The following is a 17,476-nucleotide window of genomic DNA, read 5'->3' as shown; positions in this document are numbered from 1 at the left end:
TTGCCGCCCAGCCTCGAGGCTGAGAGGCCACTGGCCGGGAGCGGGCTGGTAGTGAGCCCCGGGGCTGCGACCAGCCGGATGTGGCCTTGGCGGGAGGCCGCAGGACGGGGCTTTCAGAGTGGTCCAGGTGAGTACCTGCCACACTTTCCGCCAGCGGCGGGGCCCTGGACTTCCCTGGTCCCCCTGCACACCCGTTAGAGTCTAGGACAGGCGCCTGAGTGGGGCTGATGGCAAGGGCACCCCGCCTCCCCCTGGGGCTCCCAGCCAGCACCTGAACGCAGCCTCTGTGCGAAGCCGGCACCAGAGCAGGCCAGCCTGGGGTCCTGAGACCTCGGCTCGGGGGGTCCCAGTTAGGAAGCCCTCAGGTGGCGTGACCTTCCTGGTGGTCCAGCCTGTTGGGAGTTCCCTGAGGGGCCCTCAGGAGTATCTACCCAGATGCAGCTGCACGGCCAGGAGGTTTTAAGGGATGAATAGGAGTTTGTGAGCAGCTGGGATCGGTGGCTCCGGACCCTTGCCGGGTGCCCACCCCCTGCAGGTGTGAAGAAACAGCAAACGTTTCACGCGGCACTGTGCCGGTACCCCCTCAGCCTTCAAGGGCGTGGCTGTCGAGGGGGTCAGGGGGCCGCACCCCAGAACTGAGCCCTCACTGGCACCTTTAACAGACATTCGGCTAGAATCGCAGGGAGGCTGGTAACATGCGCCTGAAACATGAGTGGGGAGCCTGGAGTCGCAGAGCCGCAGGGCCTGGCAAGGCTGCCGGGGGGGCCGCCTCATCCGAGCCCTTGTGCGCCGAGAGGCCTGGCATCAGGGCGGGCCGGGAGGGAGGCCGCACTCTGCACCACTGCCCGGCTCCTGCCGGCTGCCCTGGGCTCTGTCTCCCACCACCCGCCGTGCCGCTTGTCACACAGCTCTGGCCCTCGGCCAGGACGCCCCCCCCATCCCCTCTCTGGGACTTGGGGACCAGCACCGCTGGATGCCCCCGGCCCTTCCCCCGACGCTACGGCGATGAGCGCAGGCTGGGCCTCCAGCCCCTACCGGCCACTGGGGTGCTGACGCCCCTGCCCAGAGCCGGGACCTTACGGCTGGCTGGCCTGGGCTGCTGGTCGGCGTCCTCCGGACTCCGGAGTCTGACTCCGGGCTCAGGTCCAGCCTCTACTGTCCAACCAACCTTAAGCCTCTGGTCTGTCTTTAGAAGATGGGTGATAACAGGGCACTCCTCGCCAGGGGCCTGGGTGCCCAGCTCAGCGCCTGGCACTCTTCCTGGCGGGCTTGCTGGGCTCTGCATCAGCACTGCAGGCTCCAGTGGGCATTTCCTGCCTCTTGCCCTTGCCTGGAGGACACCCCCCCCCAAATCGAGCCCCTTCCTTCACCTACTGGGTGGAGGCCCGTGGGGGCTGGAGCCCCCTTCCCCCAACCGCGCTGGGTTCTGGGGTCCTCAGAAGGAGGCAGCCTCAAGGCAGTCTGGAGCAGGCCCCCGGGGCCAGGAGGACTCCTGTGCAGACCAGCTCTGTTGGCCGCTGCCTGCAGCCTGCCTGCCTAGAGCAGCATGGGGCGGGGCCTGGGGCAGGTGAGGCAGTGCTGGGCCCCCGGGGACCCGGCGGTGTGGCTGCAGACCGCAGGCGGGCCACACCTTAGGTCAGGCGCCTCCTGAGGCCTGGGGGTCCAGGTGCCCCCAAGCGAGGGCCCTTGGCAAGGGGGCAGTGGGTGTCGTGTGAAGGAGAACTGAATCCTGGTCCCCCCACAGTCCCCATCACCTTCATGCCTGGGGGCTCTTGGTCTGGGTCCAGCTGTGCCCAGGGCGTGGGCCAGGATGGAGGGTGGCCCTGGTGCTTGGGACCTCTCCCACTCACAGAGGGTTTTGTCAGCCTCCTGGAGGTTCTGGGGGTTCCTGAGGCCATGGATGAGGCTGGGCCTGGGAGGCCAGGGGGCGGGGCTGGAAAAGGGAGGGCTGCAGAGGGGGTGGGGCCTGTCCAGGGTTCAGAGAGGGCCTAGGGCTCATAGCACACAGAGGTTCGGGGAGAGCAGGGGGTTGGCAGAGGACTGGGGCAGAGGCGGGCAAGGATTCCCGGAGAGAAGGGGCCCCTGGGAAGGCCCAGGCTCAGAGGAGAGAGGGTCGTGGAGACGGCGGATTGACCAGATTGAGCTGGTCAGAGGAAAAGGGGGCTTTAGGAGAGGAGAGGCTCTGGGTGCAGTCAGGGCCTCAGAGGAGGACAGGGACTTGGAGGGAGCTGGGGAAGGAAACCTGGGGCCCCGGTGCATAGACACAACTTCTGGGGGGCTTTGGATTCTGTGGAGGCTGCTGGGTTGGTAAAGAGAACCCAGCTCGGAGGCCACTTGCATGGTGAGGTGAGGGGCTCCGGGAGAGGCAAAGAGGGCCGCGGCTTCCCCCTTGCAGACGGACCCGCTGGGACTTCTGCAGGAAGGGGAGGTCAGCTGGGGACAACTGTGAGAGGGAATGAGAGGGTGTGGCATGAATGGAGGCTCCCAGAAGGGGCTGGGCCGGGTGGGCCGGTGTTGATTAGGGGAAGGGGCATCTGCAGGGGACCAGGCCCAGGTGGGCCAGGCAGGGCTGGCAGAGAGGCATGGGCAGCTGAGTGGACTTGTCTCCAAGCAGATAAGTGTCATTAGGGGCTTGGACAAGGACATCTGGGCCCACGGGCAGAGGGGACGAACGGGTGAGAGGTCACGGCCTTGGAGACTGGACTGTATGAGGAATGCAGGTTCAGGAGGCGGGGCTCGGGGCTCTGGGCTGGGCTGTGTGGGGTCAGACCTGGGGAAAGGGGGTCTGGAGCTTCCACGAGGGTGGGCCCAGAAAGGACAGGGCCACGTGGGGGCCAGCCAGCACGGCTCAGGGAAGGCCTGGACTTGGTGGCCTCTGGGGCTGGGGACCCGGTTAGTGGCAGCATTGTGCAGAGGTGGGTAACGGGATGGGGGCTCAGTGAGGTGCACCCTGCTCAGGCAGGTGCTACAGCTGGGGACCTGGGGCCTTCGAGGGGCTTGGTTTTGGCGAGGGATGCACGAGAACAGGAGAGCAGATGGGGGCTGGGCTGGGTGAGGGGCACGGGCCAGAGTACCCGGGGGCTCTGCGTGGGCTGGGTGCTTGGTGAGGCCAGGACTCCAGGAGGGGCAAGGATGGACATGTGGGGAGGGGAGGGACACAGCAGTCAGAGAGGGGCAGCAGAGGGGAAGGGCTCAGACAGCCTTGCCGGTGGCCACGGTGGGGCAGAGGGGGACAGCAGGAGGATGAAGGGGCTCCCTCCTGGAGAGACAGACAGGGGTGGGCCTGGGGGCTCAGCAAGAGGGAGGGACAGGGAGGGAGGCGAGGGAGACACAGCAGGAGAGGACACCGGCTGGCCCTGTGGGAGGACCCGTCCCGGAGCCCCCCACAGCCCTCACCCCTGGCTCTGCGCCCCCTCCCCAGGGTCCGGCTTCCGGCCGGTGCCTGAGGCCCCCACCCTGCGGGTGGGAGGAGGCGGGGAGGTGGCTGCGGCCGCCGGCGCCGTGAGTCAGGCTGGGGCTGCAGCCGCGCGGCCGGCCTGGCGCTGCGGAGGGAGCTCAGGAGCGGGGACAGCGGCGCCGCCAGCCCCGCGTGCTCCCCCCGCCGAGGCTGGGCCGCCGGGACGCGGAGCGGCCGGGCAGACAGCGAGCCGCGGGCCGGCGGAAGGACGCGCGGACCGCGGTGCAGGGATCCGCCTGCCCGCCCAGGAGTCGCCGGCAGGTGAGGGCGCGCCGTCCGCGCTGCCGTTCAGACCCCGGCGGCCCCGGGCGGCGGGGCGATGGCCACAGACCCCCGCGGGGGTGGGGGTGGGGGTGGGGGGTCGCAGGGCGCGAGCGTCTCGGTGCCTGGCCGGAGGGGTGCTCGTCTGGCAGAGTGTCCTTGCGCGTCTGTTTGTGGCGCGGGCTGGGTGGCTCCCTGGGAGCGTGTGCTCGGGGTCCCGGGGCCGCTCTGGGCCGGCGGGGGTTGGGGGCGGGGACGGCGTGCGCGAGTTTGGAGCCCCTGCAGTCGCCCCGCTGCCATCCCTGGGCGATTGCGTCGGATCCTGTGTGGCTGTGTGTGTATAAGCTGCGTGTCACAGGGCAGGGCTTTTCCCTGGCATCTCGGCGCACAGCGTGCCCAGGGTCTGGGGAGCCTTTGGTGTCCCATGTGTTAGGGGCGTCAGCGTGCAGGTGCCCCAGAGGGCTCTGCTCATTCTGCCAGATGGTGGCCGAGACACCGTCATCGTGGGTCTGTGTGCCCTGTGCGTGTACCGGGGTGTTTGGGACGCTGGCGTGCTGTGTTTATTGCAACAGCGTGTTGGTTGGGGCGTTGCTGGGTACAGGGGGGGGGTGCTCTTGTGTGTCAGTGGGTGAATGTTTGTGCGCAGATGGCAAAGTGATGAAAAGCCCCCGATGTTCCTGCCAAGGCTGCTGTGAAGGGCTGTGGCACCGGGGTGCCTGGGGCGGGTGGGGGAGGCAGGTGGCAGGCTGGCGGCCTCGGCGGGGATTTCCAGCTCCTCTGGGGCTGCTCGCGAGTCTGCAGGGGAGATGCTGCAGGACATCAGGGCGAGCCCTGCAGGGCGGGCGGGACCCAGCTCCCTCCTCCTCTCCCCCCGCCTCCAGGCCCAGGGCCCAGGCCAGTGCCCAGCCCCGCTGGGAGCCCCGGCCAGCACCACGGACGGCGCCCAGGAAGCCCGAGTCCCCCTGGACGGGGCCTTCTGGATTCCGAGGCCCCCGGCAGGCTCCCCGAAGGGTTGTTTTGCCTGCGTGTCCAAGCCCCCGGCTCTGCAGGCTCCAGCGGCCCCGGCCCCTGAGCCCTCAGCATCGCCCCCCATGGCGCCCACCCTGTTCCCCATGGAATCCAAGAGCAGCAAGACGGACAGCATGCGGGCTTCTGGCGCCCCCCAGGCCTGCAAACACCTGGCCGAGAAGAAGACCATGACGAACCCCACAACGGTCATCGAGGTCTACCCGGACACCACCGAGGTCAACGACTACTACCTGTGGTCCATCTTCAACTTCGTCTACCTCAACTTCTGCTGCCTGGGCTTCATTGCGCTGGCCTACTCCCTCAAAGTGAGCCGGGCAGGGGCGCGGGGGGCAGAGGAGCGGGTCCCGGCAGGTGGGGGCCGCCTCGCGGGATCCGGAGACACGTGGATGCTGGCCAGCTCTGAGCCCGCAGGGAGGGGCTGCCCTCCCCATCCTGGGCTGCGGAAGCTTCCAGGGCGTCTTGACAGGGCTCGGGGGCCGCAGGACTGGGTTCTCTACACAGCCAGCTTAGGCCTCAAGGTGCAGACTCGGGGCTCGGTCTGTCCTCTGGGCCGTGGGAATTACACTCAGATGTAGCTGCCCCTGGGCACTCGGGGGGTGGGGGGAGCCAGCACATAGATGCAGACCCTCAGCACCCTTCCTGTGTCAGCAGGAGGACGGCTCGGGCCCCTCACAGGGGGACCTGAAACCAGGCAGACCTTCAGAAGGAGGCCACGGTAGCCGGGGTCTCCGACCACGGTGGACAAGGTCACTGCTTTCTGCCTTCCTTCTCCCACACTCTTTCTAGACGTCCGTCCTGGTGGCCGGGGAGGGGGGGGTGTCCAGGGGGAGAGAGGCATGACCCCAAACCCTGAGTGCGTACAACTTTGGGAAGCCCCTGACTGCTGGGAGAGGAGCCGGCTGGGAGCAGAGCAGGGTGCCAGGCAGACAGGACCCCACGTCCCTGGGGCAGAGGGGAAAGAAATGGGCCCAGATTGCAGGAAGGGGCCTGTGACCCACTCACATCTGAGGTGAGGAGCCCCGTGCAAGTGTGTAAGAACTGAAGAGCCAGGGCTGTTGGAACCCAAGCAGCAGGACCCGCCTCCCTGTCACTCCGGACGGGTTTGGCTCCTGTAGAGTCAGAGGTCACTGTCCCTGGATTCGCGTGTCCGAGGCCAGGTGCACATCACCGACTGCAGCTGCCCGGTGAGGTGGGGGCAGGGGGGTGGGCAGCGGTGGGATGTGGGGCTGCAGGGAGAGGAGGGTCTGGGCCAGGGAGGCTGCGGGGGGGAAGGACAGCAGCTTCCTCTGCTGTCTCTGCCTCTGCGCATCTTCGAGCCCCACCCCTGCCCCTGGCATCACATGCCCCAGCCGCCTGGCTCTCCCGACCTCCTGACTCTTCGTCAGCGTCCCCCACCGCCAGGCACACCTTCACCCCCAGGCTGGTGCACGGAGCTCTGGGCCTCTGCCATGTGGGGCCTGTGTGGTGTGAATGAGTGTGTGTGAGTGTGCATGGATGCACGAGCGTGTGTGCCCACGTAGGTGTGAATGCGCATGTGCACAGGTGTGTAGGTGTGGATGTGTAAGTGTAATTGCATGTGTGCATGAGTGTGTGGATGTGAATGCGTGTGTATATTTGTGCACGTGAGTGTGTTATGTGTGGGCTCGCGTGTGTGCATGTATATAAGTGAGTGTGCGTGTGTATGGGTGTGCATATGTGTGCGAGTGTATACAGGTGTGGGTGTGCGTGTAATTCATTGCATCGCGTGTGCGTGCGTGAGTGTGCATATATTTGTGACTGTGCGGGTGAGTGGTACGTGACTTTGTCCGCATGTGTGCGTGCGTGTGCCTGTGTGTGCTGTGAAAGCACACCGGAAAGGGCCCCTGGGGATTAGGGGTGAAGGCCCCCAGGCCAACCCCAGCTCTGGCCCCAACGGAACAGTGCCAGGCAGAGGGCACCGTGGTGGGGGCAGCTGGTGACGCTCTGCTTCCCCTGGGGCCCTCTTGCCATGCCCTGATGATGGCCTGTGGACACGGGTCTGGCCGCGTGGGCTCCTGTCCGGAAGCTGTCCCCCCCCCTTCCCCTTGGCTCGGCTGTGGGCGCCGGCTGGCACAGGGCAGGCCCATCTGGTGCAGGTTGTAGGTAGGTCACAGACTTCTCAATGGTGCAGGATTTGTGCTCTGACGGGATGGGCAGGAATTGGTCCTTCTGAGGGGGGGAAGGGAGATCACGCTGCCTCCACCCCGGGGCTGCTCCCCCACGTCCTTCCTGGGGGACAGCCAGGGCAGAAAGGCCCGGGGCTTCTGGGGAAGGAGTGTGCAAGGTGAGCTGTCTCTGGCCTGGGCAGAGGGGGTGCAGGAGCGGCGGGCTCGGGCTCCTGCACCTGGGAGCTTGTCCATCTGTCCATCCAGCTGTCTCCTGGCCTGCTGCACCCGACGCTATTTGCAGCCAGTCATGGGCACTTCCAAGGGCGCCTAACGGACTTGGGGTCAGAAGGCCTTGGCTGAAGTCCCAGCTTGGTCCCTGAAGAGGGGTGAGCTCTTCACAAACCACGTTCCTCTGAGCTGGTTCCTGTGTCTGCTCACAAAACAAACAGAAATGAAAACAACGCCCAAGTCAGCACGCGTGAGCGGGGCAGAGGCTGGCATTCGGTGGGTGTGAAGCAGACATTGTGTCCTTGTCACGGGCGCCTGTCCATCCGCTGTCTCCACCCACGTGGGCCCGTTCCCTTCGATGCCAGCTGGGTCTGCGACACTCCCCTGCCCCAGGCATGGTTGCCCACCCAACCAGACCCATCCCTCCATCTTGCCGTCACCGGTGCCGAGGCAGGGCCGGCCACTGTAGGGGTCAGACAGGGCTGTACGAGGGGGTAGGTGGACAGAGGGCACCTGCAAGGTGGAGTAAGTGTCACGGTGTTTCAGAAAAAGAATATTTCCTTCCTGGTTTGGGGTGAGTTTGGAGTCCAGAGTGGGAGACTTCCAGGAGGAAGCATCATCTTCGCTGGGCTCTGAAGGGCAGGTGAGGTGACAGGTGTTCCAGATATAAACTAGGACATGAGGGTGGGGCGATCTGGGGGGAACTGCAAGGCCCCCATATTCTTTGGGGGCGAGACGACAGTCCTGGAAAACCAGACTGAGGCCATGCAGTGAAGGATTTGGAAAAATATGAGGGGTTTGGATGTCATCATGTGGAAGACCCAGAAGGGAAGATATGACCAGAGCTATGAAATCTGCAGCCGGTTTGAAGGAAGAGGATGAGAGAAGCCCCAGGGCAGAGAAAAGCTAGGGTCCCAGTGTGGTGTCCAGGAAAGGGGGCACATGGCCTGAACCAGGGCAGGGATGGTGGGCAGGAGACGAGGAGCAGATATAATGATATGGTGGTTGTTCCATGTGGGCCCAAGAGGTTGTGGACTTCCCAGTGACAGGGAAGTCAAAAAAATTGATTGGGGGTATTGTGTCAGTTTTTGTATATACATATTTGCCCGCTACCTGCTTTCTGAATGTCAACAGCATCCACCCATCTACCCACCCATCCATCCATCCACCATCCATTCACCCACCCACCCATCCACCCATCCATCCACCCACACACTCATCCATCCACCCACACATCCATCCATCCATCCATCCAACCAACCATCCATCCATCCACCCACCCATCCATCCATCCACCATCCATCCATCCACCCACCCATCTATCCATCCATCCAACCATCCATCCAACCATCCATCTGTCCATCCATCCATCCATCCACCATCCATTCATCCACCATCCATCCACCCACACGCTCATCCATCCACCCACACATCCATCCATCCACCCACACATCCATCTATCCATCCATCCATCCAACCAACCATCCATCCATCCACCCACCCATCCATCCATCCACCATCCATCCATCCACCCACCCATTTATCCATCCATCCATCCGTCCAACCATCCATCTGTCCATCCATCCATCTATCCACCATCCATCCATCCACCCATCCCTCCACCCACACGCTCATCCATCCACCGACACATCCATCCATCCATCCATCCAACCAACCATCCATCTGTCCATCCATCCATCCATCCACCATCCATCCACCCACACGCTCATCCATCCACCCACACATCCATCCATCCATCCATCCAACCAACCATCCATCCATCCATCCACCATCCATCCACCCACCCATCCATCCATCCACCATCCATCCATCCACCCACCCATCTATCCATCCATCCATCCATCCAACCATCCATCTGTCCACCATCCATCCATCCATCCACCCATCCACACACACATCCATCCATCCAACCATCCATACATCCACCATCCATCCATCCATCCATCCATCTGTCTATCCACCATCCATCCATCTATCCATCCACCATCCATTCACCCATCCACCCATCCATCCACCCACACGCTCATCCATCCACCCACACATCCATCCATCCATCCACCCACACATCCATCCATCCAACCAACCATCCATCCATCCATCCATCTATCCACCATCCATCCATCTATCCATCCATCCACCCATCCATCCATCCATCCATCCATCCATCCATCCATCCATTCACCATCCCTTATACATTGATCCCTGCTCCTTTGTTCCCTTCAACCCATTCAAATAGTCACCCACTCCTCTATTCATCTGTGTTTATACATGTTCATTTTGCTTCCTCCTCCCTTCCGTACTCTGCCCCATCCCGTCCCCATGTATTTTGTACATCAGTTCACTTGACTATTCATCTAACCTTACTTCCCCCCAGTAGCATTCCCTGCTTTACTTACCACCGCTACATGTCAGCCATCCATCCATCCTCTGACCCAGCACACCAATAAATCCACTCATCCTTCAAGCTGACAGCATCCCTTCTTTCCACTGCTCCTCTAGCTGAGCCGCGTGCATCCATTCATCATGTACCTGTCTTCACAGTCACCCTTGCTCACTCTCACCTTGTTATCCCTTATGTCATCTCATCCATCCATATGACCCATGCACTATCATTTTTTTCTATTTTCCCTCCCTTCTCATCCATCCACAAATCCAACTACGCTTCTTTGGACTTTGTGGAGGGAGAACGTGCTGAAGAGAGGGAAATCCTAGGATTTACCCTGCATGAGGGTGGCTTCCTCCTTGGGAGCACCTCTTCACAACCAGAGAATCTTGGAAATGGGTCCAGCTCTGCCCACTGTCTTCCCTGTATCTTAACATCCCTTCCCAGAGACCACGGGGCCCGCTGCCTGTTCTGTCTAGTGCCTATTCTTAGGTAACCCCTGTGAATTTTAGATTAAGGAGACGCTCAGACTAGGGCACACTTACAACCTCCATTGGCTGATCATATAACTCTCTGAGACCAACTTTCTCCTTTGTCTTGTGAATTCATTTGTCGATCCCAGCTTTATTGAGCTACAGTTGACCTACAACATTGGAGAAGTCCAACGTGCACAACGTTGCAATTCGATACACGTACATCCTGCAAGATGATCGTAACAAGAGGGTTCGTTAGCACATCTGCCACCTCACATAATTATTGTTTTTGTGGTTGGTGGGGGTTTTGGTGGTAGGAACACTTACAATCTGCTCTCGCCAACTTTCTTTTTTTTTTAATGTTTATTTATTTATTTTGTGTGTGTGTGTGTGTGAGAGAGAGAGAGAGAGAGAGAGTTCAAGCAGGGGAAGGACAGAGAGAATCGGAGAGAGAATCCCAGGCTGCGCTGACAGTGCAGAGCCCGATTCAGGGCTCGAACCCATGAACCGTGAGATCATGACCTGAGCCGAAATCCAGAGTCGGATGCTTAATTGACCGAGCCACCCAGGTGTCACCCCCCCCCCCCCGCCCCACCGCCTCCTTGATTCAGTAACTTTCGATTGAATAGTACAGTATTGTTAAACAGTCCTGTTTTATTTTAAATAATTTCAGACGTGGAAAAGTTGCAAAAAGAACCACAAAGAATTCTCGGGTGCCCTCCACACAGAGGTGCCCCATACCCGTATTTGCCTTTCCCTGGTCTCTGGCCTCGGGCCTCACCTCCCCCCTCTGGCTGCAGGTTCGAGACAAGAAGCTTCTCAATGACCTGAATGGAGCAGTGGAAGACGCCAAGACCGCCCGGCTGTTCAACATCACCAGCTCTGCCCTGGCGGCCTCTTGTATCATCCTCGTCTTCATTTTCCTGCGGTACCCACTCACCGACTACTAGGACCCCGCCGGGCGCCGCCGGCCGTGGAGACGAAGCCCCGAGACACGTCCGTTGTCATGACTGACGTGACACGGGATGCGGAGTGGTTGGGGCAGAGCAGGGCGCGGGCCCTGGGACCCCCCTGAAGCTGTGAAGCGGGCAGCGAGGCCACCAGAAGCTCCGCACAGTAAGGGGGCAGCGAGCTTCGGGCCAGCCCACCCTCTCTGCCTCTGCCCGTTCCCGGGGTCTGGGTTTCTCCCTGTGTTGCCGCACCCTGGCTTCCAGCGGCTGCCCCCCGCCCCGCCCTCCTGTGCCCTTCCCGGGCTCCTGGGGCCCCTCTGGCCCGACACCCAGCAAGAAGGGCTTCTGTGGGAGCTCCCCGGCTTGGGGGGGCTGCCAGCATCTGGGGACTCACTCTCTCCTCTCTGACCCCACCTCCTCCAAGCTGTGACCCTGCTCAGAGCTCTTGTATCTGTGAACTTTCAATAAAATACCTGTCTGGCTCCAGCCCAGCCTCTGTCCCAGGGCCGAGCAGGGAGGGCATGGGGGTGGGTGGATTTGGCAGCTTTGGGGGCCCCACTCAGGCACTGCCTGGCGGTTCAGGGCCCCCCCCCCCAGTGCCAACACCGCCGGGGAGGGTTTGCTCCACGACCTGGCAGTCTTCTGCCCATGGTGCAAGGGGACCGAGGGGGACTTTGGCAGAAGGTGACCCAAACACGAGTCCTCTCGAGGATTAGGCAGCACGAACAGAGCTGTCTGCCCAGCTATAAGTTAGAGTGGAGAAAACCAGCGTGTTCCCGGGGAGGGAGCAGAACCCTCGTGGCACGGGGTCGCGGCTCGTCTGGGAAACCAGAGGACGTCTGGGCAGCTCAAGTGCAGAGAGTGAAGGAGGAAGGCCTGCTGACCTCACCCCCAGGCCCAGGGGTGGCTTCGCAGTGGAGGGACTGGGCTTGCTTTGTGGGCTTCGAGGACGGTGGGGGGGAGGCAGGGGACAAGGCTGTCACAGAAGTGGGAACCGTGCAGGCTGGGGCTGGGGCGGATGAAAGAATTTGGTGACAGACTGGATGTGCTGTGAGGCGGGCGGGAGGAGCCGGGGGTCCCTGCATGTCCGACTTGGCCGGGGCTATGCCCTCACATGGGGACCTGGGGAGGAGCCCTGTGGAAGCAGAGGGGCCCGGCAGTGACAGCCAGCGTGGAGCCCAAGGAACACCACCCCTCTCTGGAAGGCTGGCAGGAAGAGGGGGTGTCCCAGCACCCAGAGTGTCGGGGGCAGAGGAGGGAGAAGCCAGAGGCGCCCATCGGGTTTCTGGGAATGTGATGGAGGAAGGAAGGAGGTAAGGGAAGGGAGGAAAGGTGTGCTTGGCGGGGCAGGGAGGTGGCCGCCAAGGGACAAGAGCCCCGGGGATGTCATCAGAGCAGGGCGCCAAGCCCGGGGCTCAGGGTCGGCAGTGATGGACAGCCACGGGGAGGAGGCCAGGTGACCGAGGGGTCACCAGGGCATGGGTGTCAGAGAAGGGCGGAGAGCACAGACGGAGCCCTGTCTGGGCAGCGTCCAGACAGCAGGAGAGAGACTCCTCCCTCACGCAGGACAGAGGCACAGGTGCTGACGACGGGGTGGGTGTGTGGACGTGGGGCCGAGGACTGGGGTTCCCCTGAGACCTCCCTGGGAGGGGGACACGCGGGGGGGCAGGGCTCAGGGCAGGGGTGAGGTGTTTGGGGTCTTTCCTGGGCGAGTGGACCGGTGTGGCTGTGGTCAGCTGGGGGCACGTGCTGGGGGCTCCGAGACAGAAGCGTGGAGGGGACTTGGGAGCGGGACGCTGGGGGTGGGGCAGCGTTGCCGTGAGAGGGTCAGGGCTTCCGAGAGCAGCGGGTCAGGTCTGGAGAGGTGTTTCCCAGGTGAGTGTGCTGAGAGGCTGGGGGTGGGGGCTTCAAGCAAAAGGGGGCCGGGGTGGGTGGCGAAAGGCACACTAGTGAGGGGGCCAGGTTCCAGCCCCCGGCCCCACCCAGAAGCCCAGGGGAGGGGCCCGGAACACCATGGCATGACTCCTGACCCCAGGCAGTGGCAGGACGGCAGGGGGGCTGGCACCCCTGCAGGGTTGCACGGATTTATGTTGTGGCCACCCATGGAGGGGAGCTGGGAGCCTTCCGGGTGGCCCCCAGGAGGGCGGTTGGAGGGGCTGGAGGCCAGCGAGCTCAGTCCTGGATCCTTCCGGAGCTTCCAGATCAGGCCCAGGTGGGTTCCCACCACTGCCCATCGGCTTCCCGGAGGACTCAGGGCCGGATGGTCACGGGGGGGGGGGGGGGCATCTGGGGAGACAGGGACCGGAGGTCATGAGCTCAGGCCCTACCCTGGGGTCCAGGTGGCTTCATTACCCCTGACGGGGCCGGGAAAGTGGAGGCAAAATGTTTTCTTCTCTCCTTTTCCTTAAGCCTTTGCTGCCAGCAGCCGCTGACCTCCCGGGACGTCACCCGGAGGAACCGCATCCTCAGGAAGGAGGCCTCGGCCTGGCCTCTCGCTGGAACCTGTCCCTCGCGGCTGAGGCTTTCGGGCTCCGGTCGCAAACAAGTTACGACCGCCTTGCGGGCACCGAAGGCACGCTTAGCCCCCACAGACGTTTGTGTCCATTCCTGGGCAGCGGGGGCCACACCACGGAGGCGCTGCCTCCGCCCCCCGGCCACCCCCCCCCCCCGCCACCTTGGGCTCAGGAGAGGGTGCTGGCACCTGCCGGGTGGGGTGTCTATGGCCGTGCAGCCCAGACCCCGGCGGGCGGGCGGGCACGGGGTCCTGCCTTGGTCTCTGGCTTCCAGGTCTGCGTCTTTGCCTCTCTGGGCCCCGCCCTGACCTTCCGACCCTCCCCGCCCCACCCCCTCCCCGCATGCGCTCTCTTCCTGCCCTTCTCCGCGTGCCCCTGGCTTCACGCATCTTTGGGGGGGGGGGGGGGGACGCTCCCCGCCCTCCCCTCCCCCATGCTGCCCCGATTGGCCCTGGCCACCGCCCTTGTGACCTCCAGCTCCGGGACCCGTTTGAAAGGCCCAAGGATGGAGAGAGTGTCTGGAGGCTGGCGCTGGCCGTGTGCAAGCGTGCGCGTGTGCGCCTGTGCGATGAGGGGCTGCTGGGCGGTTAGTCCCCAGCTTCTCTTGCCTTGGCCACAGTGGCCCCAGGTGTCCCAGGTCCCCATCATCCGCTGGCCAAAAACGCTGCCCCCGCTCCAGCCTGACCCTCTCCACACACTGGAAAGGCGCAGAAGATTCCTTCTTCATCGCGTGCCCTCGGCTTCCCTCCTGGGTGTGGAGATACCCCCGGAGGCCCCCTACTCCCACAGAATAGCGACCACCGACCGCCGGCTCAGACAGGGGGCACGCGGACGAACGGGTCCCTGACCCCGTCGGGCCGCAGGGCCCCCCTGAGATCTGCTCAATCCCGCTTCATGGGGGTGGGCCTGGGAGGTGGCTGCCATAGGAAGAGCCACCATCCCTTCCCCCACCTGCCCCACCCGAGGCACCTGCTGGGCTGCGGAGGCCAAGACTCAGTGGCTCAGGGGTGGTTTGAAGGACACAAGAGGCTCCTGGAGCCCGGCCAGCAGGGCTGAAGGGCAGCGCGGCAGGGGCAGCGGTTGAGAAATTTCGCCTCCGGTGCCCGGCTCCCTTCCTTTCGGCCACGGCGTGGGGGAGGGGAGGAGGGGCTCCCTGTGGCTGCAGTTTATGCCCCCCTCACACTCCTGATGCATCTGACTCATACGCGGACTGCCGTTTGGACGCCCTCTTGCTGAACGCGTGTCTTATCACCTAGAGCACATCCTTCCTACTGGGCTGTGGGTTTCTTAGTGGCACCCAGGTGTCTCCGCCCACGTCCCCCCTCCGTCCCCTGACAGCCCTGCCCCGCTCGGAGACCCTCACTGCCCTCTCTCCCTGGCATGTTCTAATAAACACAAGTGTCCAATCTCAATACGGTCACAACTGCCACTGTCTTCATCGGTGGAGGCTTTTCGCCCAGGACGCGGAAAGGAGTGCACGGAGAGAAAAACACCAACACGTTTGCCAAATCAGGGCACACGTGGGTGACTTCAGGCACCGATCAAGTTCTACTTCTGGACTCCAGTGGTGGTTACGTGAGTGTTTGTTTTATAAAAGCGATATGGGCGCCTGGGTGGCTCAGTCGGTTAAGCGTCCGACTTCGGCTCAGGTCACGATCTCGCGGTCCGTGAGATCGAGCCCTGCGTCGGGCTCTGTGCTGACAGCTGGGAGCCTGGAGCCTGCTTCGGATTCCGTGTCTCCCTCTGTCTGCCTCTCCCCTGCTCACACTGTCTCTCTCTCTCTCTCTCAAAAATAAACATTAAAAAAATTTTTAAAAAGTTGTATAGTCATGCCTTATGGTAGCCCTCTGCACGACATCCGTGCACTTACACAAATATGTTCACAGACGCCACGGATGGGAAAAAACTCATGTGCGTTAATGTCTATTTTCACATACGGGTGAAAACCAGTTGATAAATGCACAGCCTTGTTTGTAATGTCCCTGGGAACTTAGCCTTTTATTTATTCAAAATAAGCACGATGCATAGGACAGAATGTCTCTGGAAGAAACCACACGGACGAGAGTGAGATGGGCCCCCAGGTGCTGGTGGCTGCACCCCAGAGAGGGGAACCGCTGGGAGATTGGAGCCAACAAGGTTTATGGGGAGAAGGCGGGTGCATGGGGTGGGGTCAGTAAAGACAACAGGAGGCCAGATACACACAGGATTTGGTCAAATAATTACATATATATATATTTTAATGTTTATTAGTTTTTGAGAGAGACAGAGTGTGACTGGGGGAGGGGTAGAGACAGGGAGACACAGAGTCCAAAGCAGGCTCCAGGCTCCGAGCTGTCAGCAGAGAGCCCGACGTGGGGCTGGAACCCACGAACCGCGAGATCATGACCCGAGCTGAGGTCGGACGCCCAACCGACTGAGCCACCCAGGTGCCTCCCCTCCCCCCGCCCCCAGCCAATAATTACATATATTAAGGCTGATGGGAGTCTGTGACAAAAGTGGGGTGGGACAGAGAGGAGCCAAGGTGGGGTTAGGGGAACCTGTGCATCCCCAGCTCTCCCCACTGGCAGGGTCTGCAAGACCCCCAATAGCCCCAAAACAACAAGCTCACTGGCACCCAGATGTTGGCTCTTAAGGTCACTGCCCCCCTGCAGGGACCGGGCCCCCTGGGGACGGCTGGTTGCAGGCGGTGCCTGGGGGGGCTTGGACCCTGACGTACAAGACCACCTGGGACACCTGGGGCCAGGAAGCAAAGACCTGATGAGGTATGAGCCCCACTCCGGCCAAATCAGGGACAACTGGGCCTCAGGGTAAATCCACTGAATGAAATAGGAAACCATGAGTCCACACGGAGACTCATAAATAAACTGGAGGCTCACTGAGCAAGGGGGTCTCTAGTCTGAGAGGCCAGCCTGGAGGACAGTCATGACTGCAGAGGGAGATGGAGACCCAGCGGGCGGTACCCCAGAGGTGCCCACCTCCCCTCCTGGGCGTCCCCCCATTTTCTAGGGCGGTTCACAGGACCCCGGAGAACCGTGCACTTGCACTCGTCAGTGTATGCGAGGGAGGGGCGCCTGGGGGTTGCAGACGAACGGGCAGGGGGAGGCGTGCGGGAAGGGCGTGGGGCTCCCGTGCCCTCGCCCCAAACCTGCGTGTGTTCCCCAGCCTGGAAGCCGGCCGGACCCCACGTCTCCGGGCTGTTCCTGGAGGCTCCTCCCCGCGTAGGCTTGACTGACCATCAACTCCACGACGTGCTGGAGGTTCTCATGAGGTCTCGGTCTTTCTGGTGGCCGCCCCCACCCGGGCCCCCCACCCCCACCCCACAGTCACCTCGGGAGAACAAAGGATGCTCCCGTCACCCAGGAAATTCCAAGGGCTTTAGGAGGTCAGTGTCGGGAGTCCGGCCAGGGACCCACAGAGATGTTCCCTGCGATCTCACGCGGCCCGAGCTCACTAACACACGGCCAGAAATACGTAAGCAAGCGCCAGACAGGCCCCTTGCGAGGGATAACCAAATAGAAGGGTCCTGCCCTCTGCAGAAGGCTCGCGGCCACGGGAGCCACAGGAAGAGGGGCACCGCTCCGGTCAGAGCTGGTCACCACAGACAGGATCCGCGCCTGCGCGGTCTTTCCCTAAACCCACGCGATTGCGTGTCATCAAGTCTCATTCATAAGCTTTCTCTCGCCTGATTAATGTTTTTGCTGATAGGATTCACGTCGCCCGGACGCCTCTCACGCTGTCGGCTGCTTCCTCTGATCTAAGGTTTGGACAGCTGCCCTCGGTTGATTGCTCGGCGTGGACATCTCTGCGGTGCAGGAAATGTCCGTTCCTGCAGGGACTGTCTGACCCTGACGTGGCACCACGTAATCAGAACCACTGTAGCTTTACGGCGAGCCCAGACATCTCGAGGCCTCCCTCACCGGTCTTCTTCAGGGGTTTCTTGGCCATTCCACTTACGGTATTCGTTTAATTGGAGAACTTACCAAGCAGGGGGGAGAAAGACGACTGGGATTGTGATTAAATCCACAGAGACACATT

The 17,476-nt window shown here is 62.2% G+C and overlaps 1 protein-coding gene across 1 annotated transcript; it reads left to right on the top strand.

Moving 5' to 3' along the window:
- Positions 1-4,507: 4,507 nt before the first annotated feature.
- Positions 4,508-11,414, top strand: IFITM10 (interferon induced transmembrane protein 10). The gene is made up of 2 exons (XM_086696524.1): positions 4,508-5,052; positions 10,779-11,414. The coding sequence occupies exons 1-2, from the start codon at positions 4,525-4,527 to the stop codon at positions 10,926-10,928; spliced, it is 678 nt and encodes a 225-aa protein (XP_086552650.1). The 5' UTR covers positions 4,508-4,524; the 3' UTR covers positions 10,929-11,414.
- The last annotated feature ends 6,062 nt before the right edge of the window (positions 11,415-17,476 follow it).

The sequence above is a fragment of the Puma concolor genome, unplaced genomic scaffold (assembly GCF_028749965.1).
Source record: "Puma concolor isolate L17-30 unplaced genomic scaffold, mPumCon1.1.hap2 unalloc_scaffold_40, whole genome shotgun sequence".
Lineage (NCBI taxonomy): Eukaryota > Metazoa > Chordata > Mammalia > Carnivora > Felidae > Puma > Puma concolor.
The sequence above is the reverse complement of the archived record's forward strand: the minus strand, read 5'-3'. Positions and strand labels throughout refer to the sequence as shown.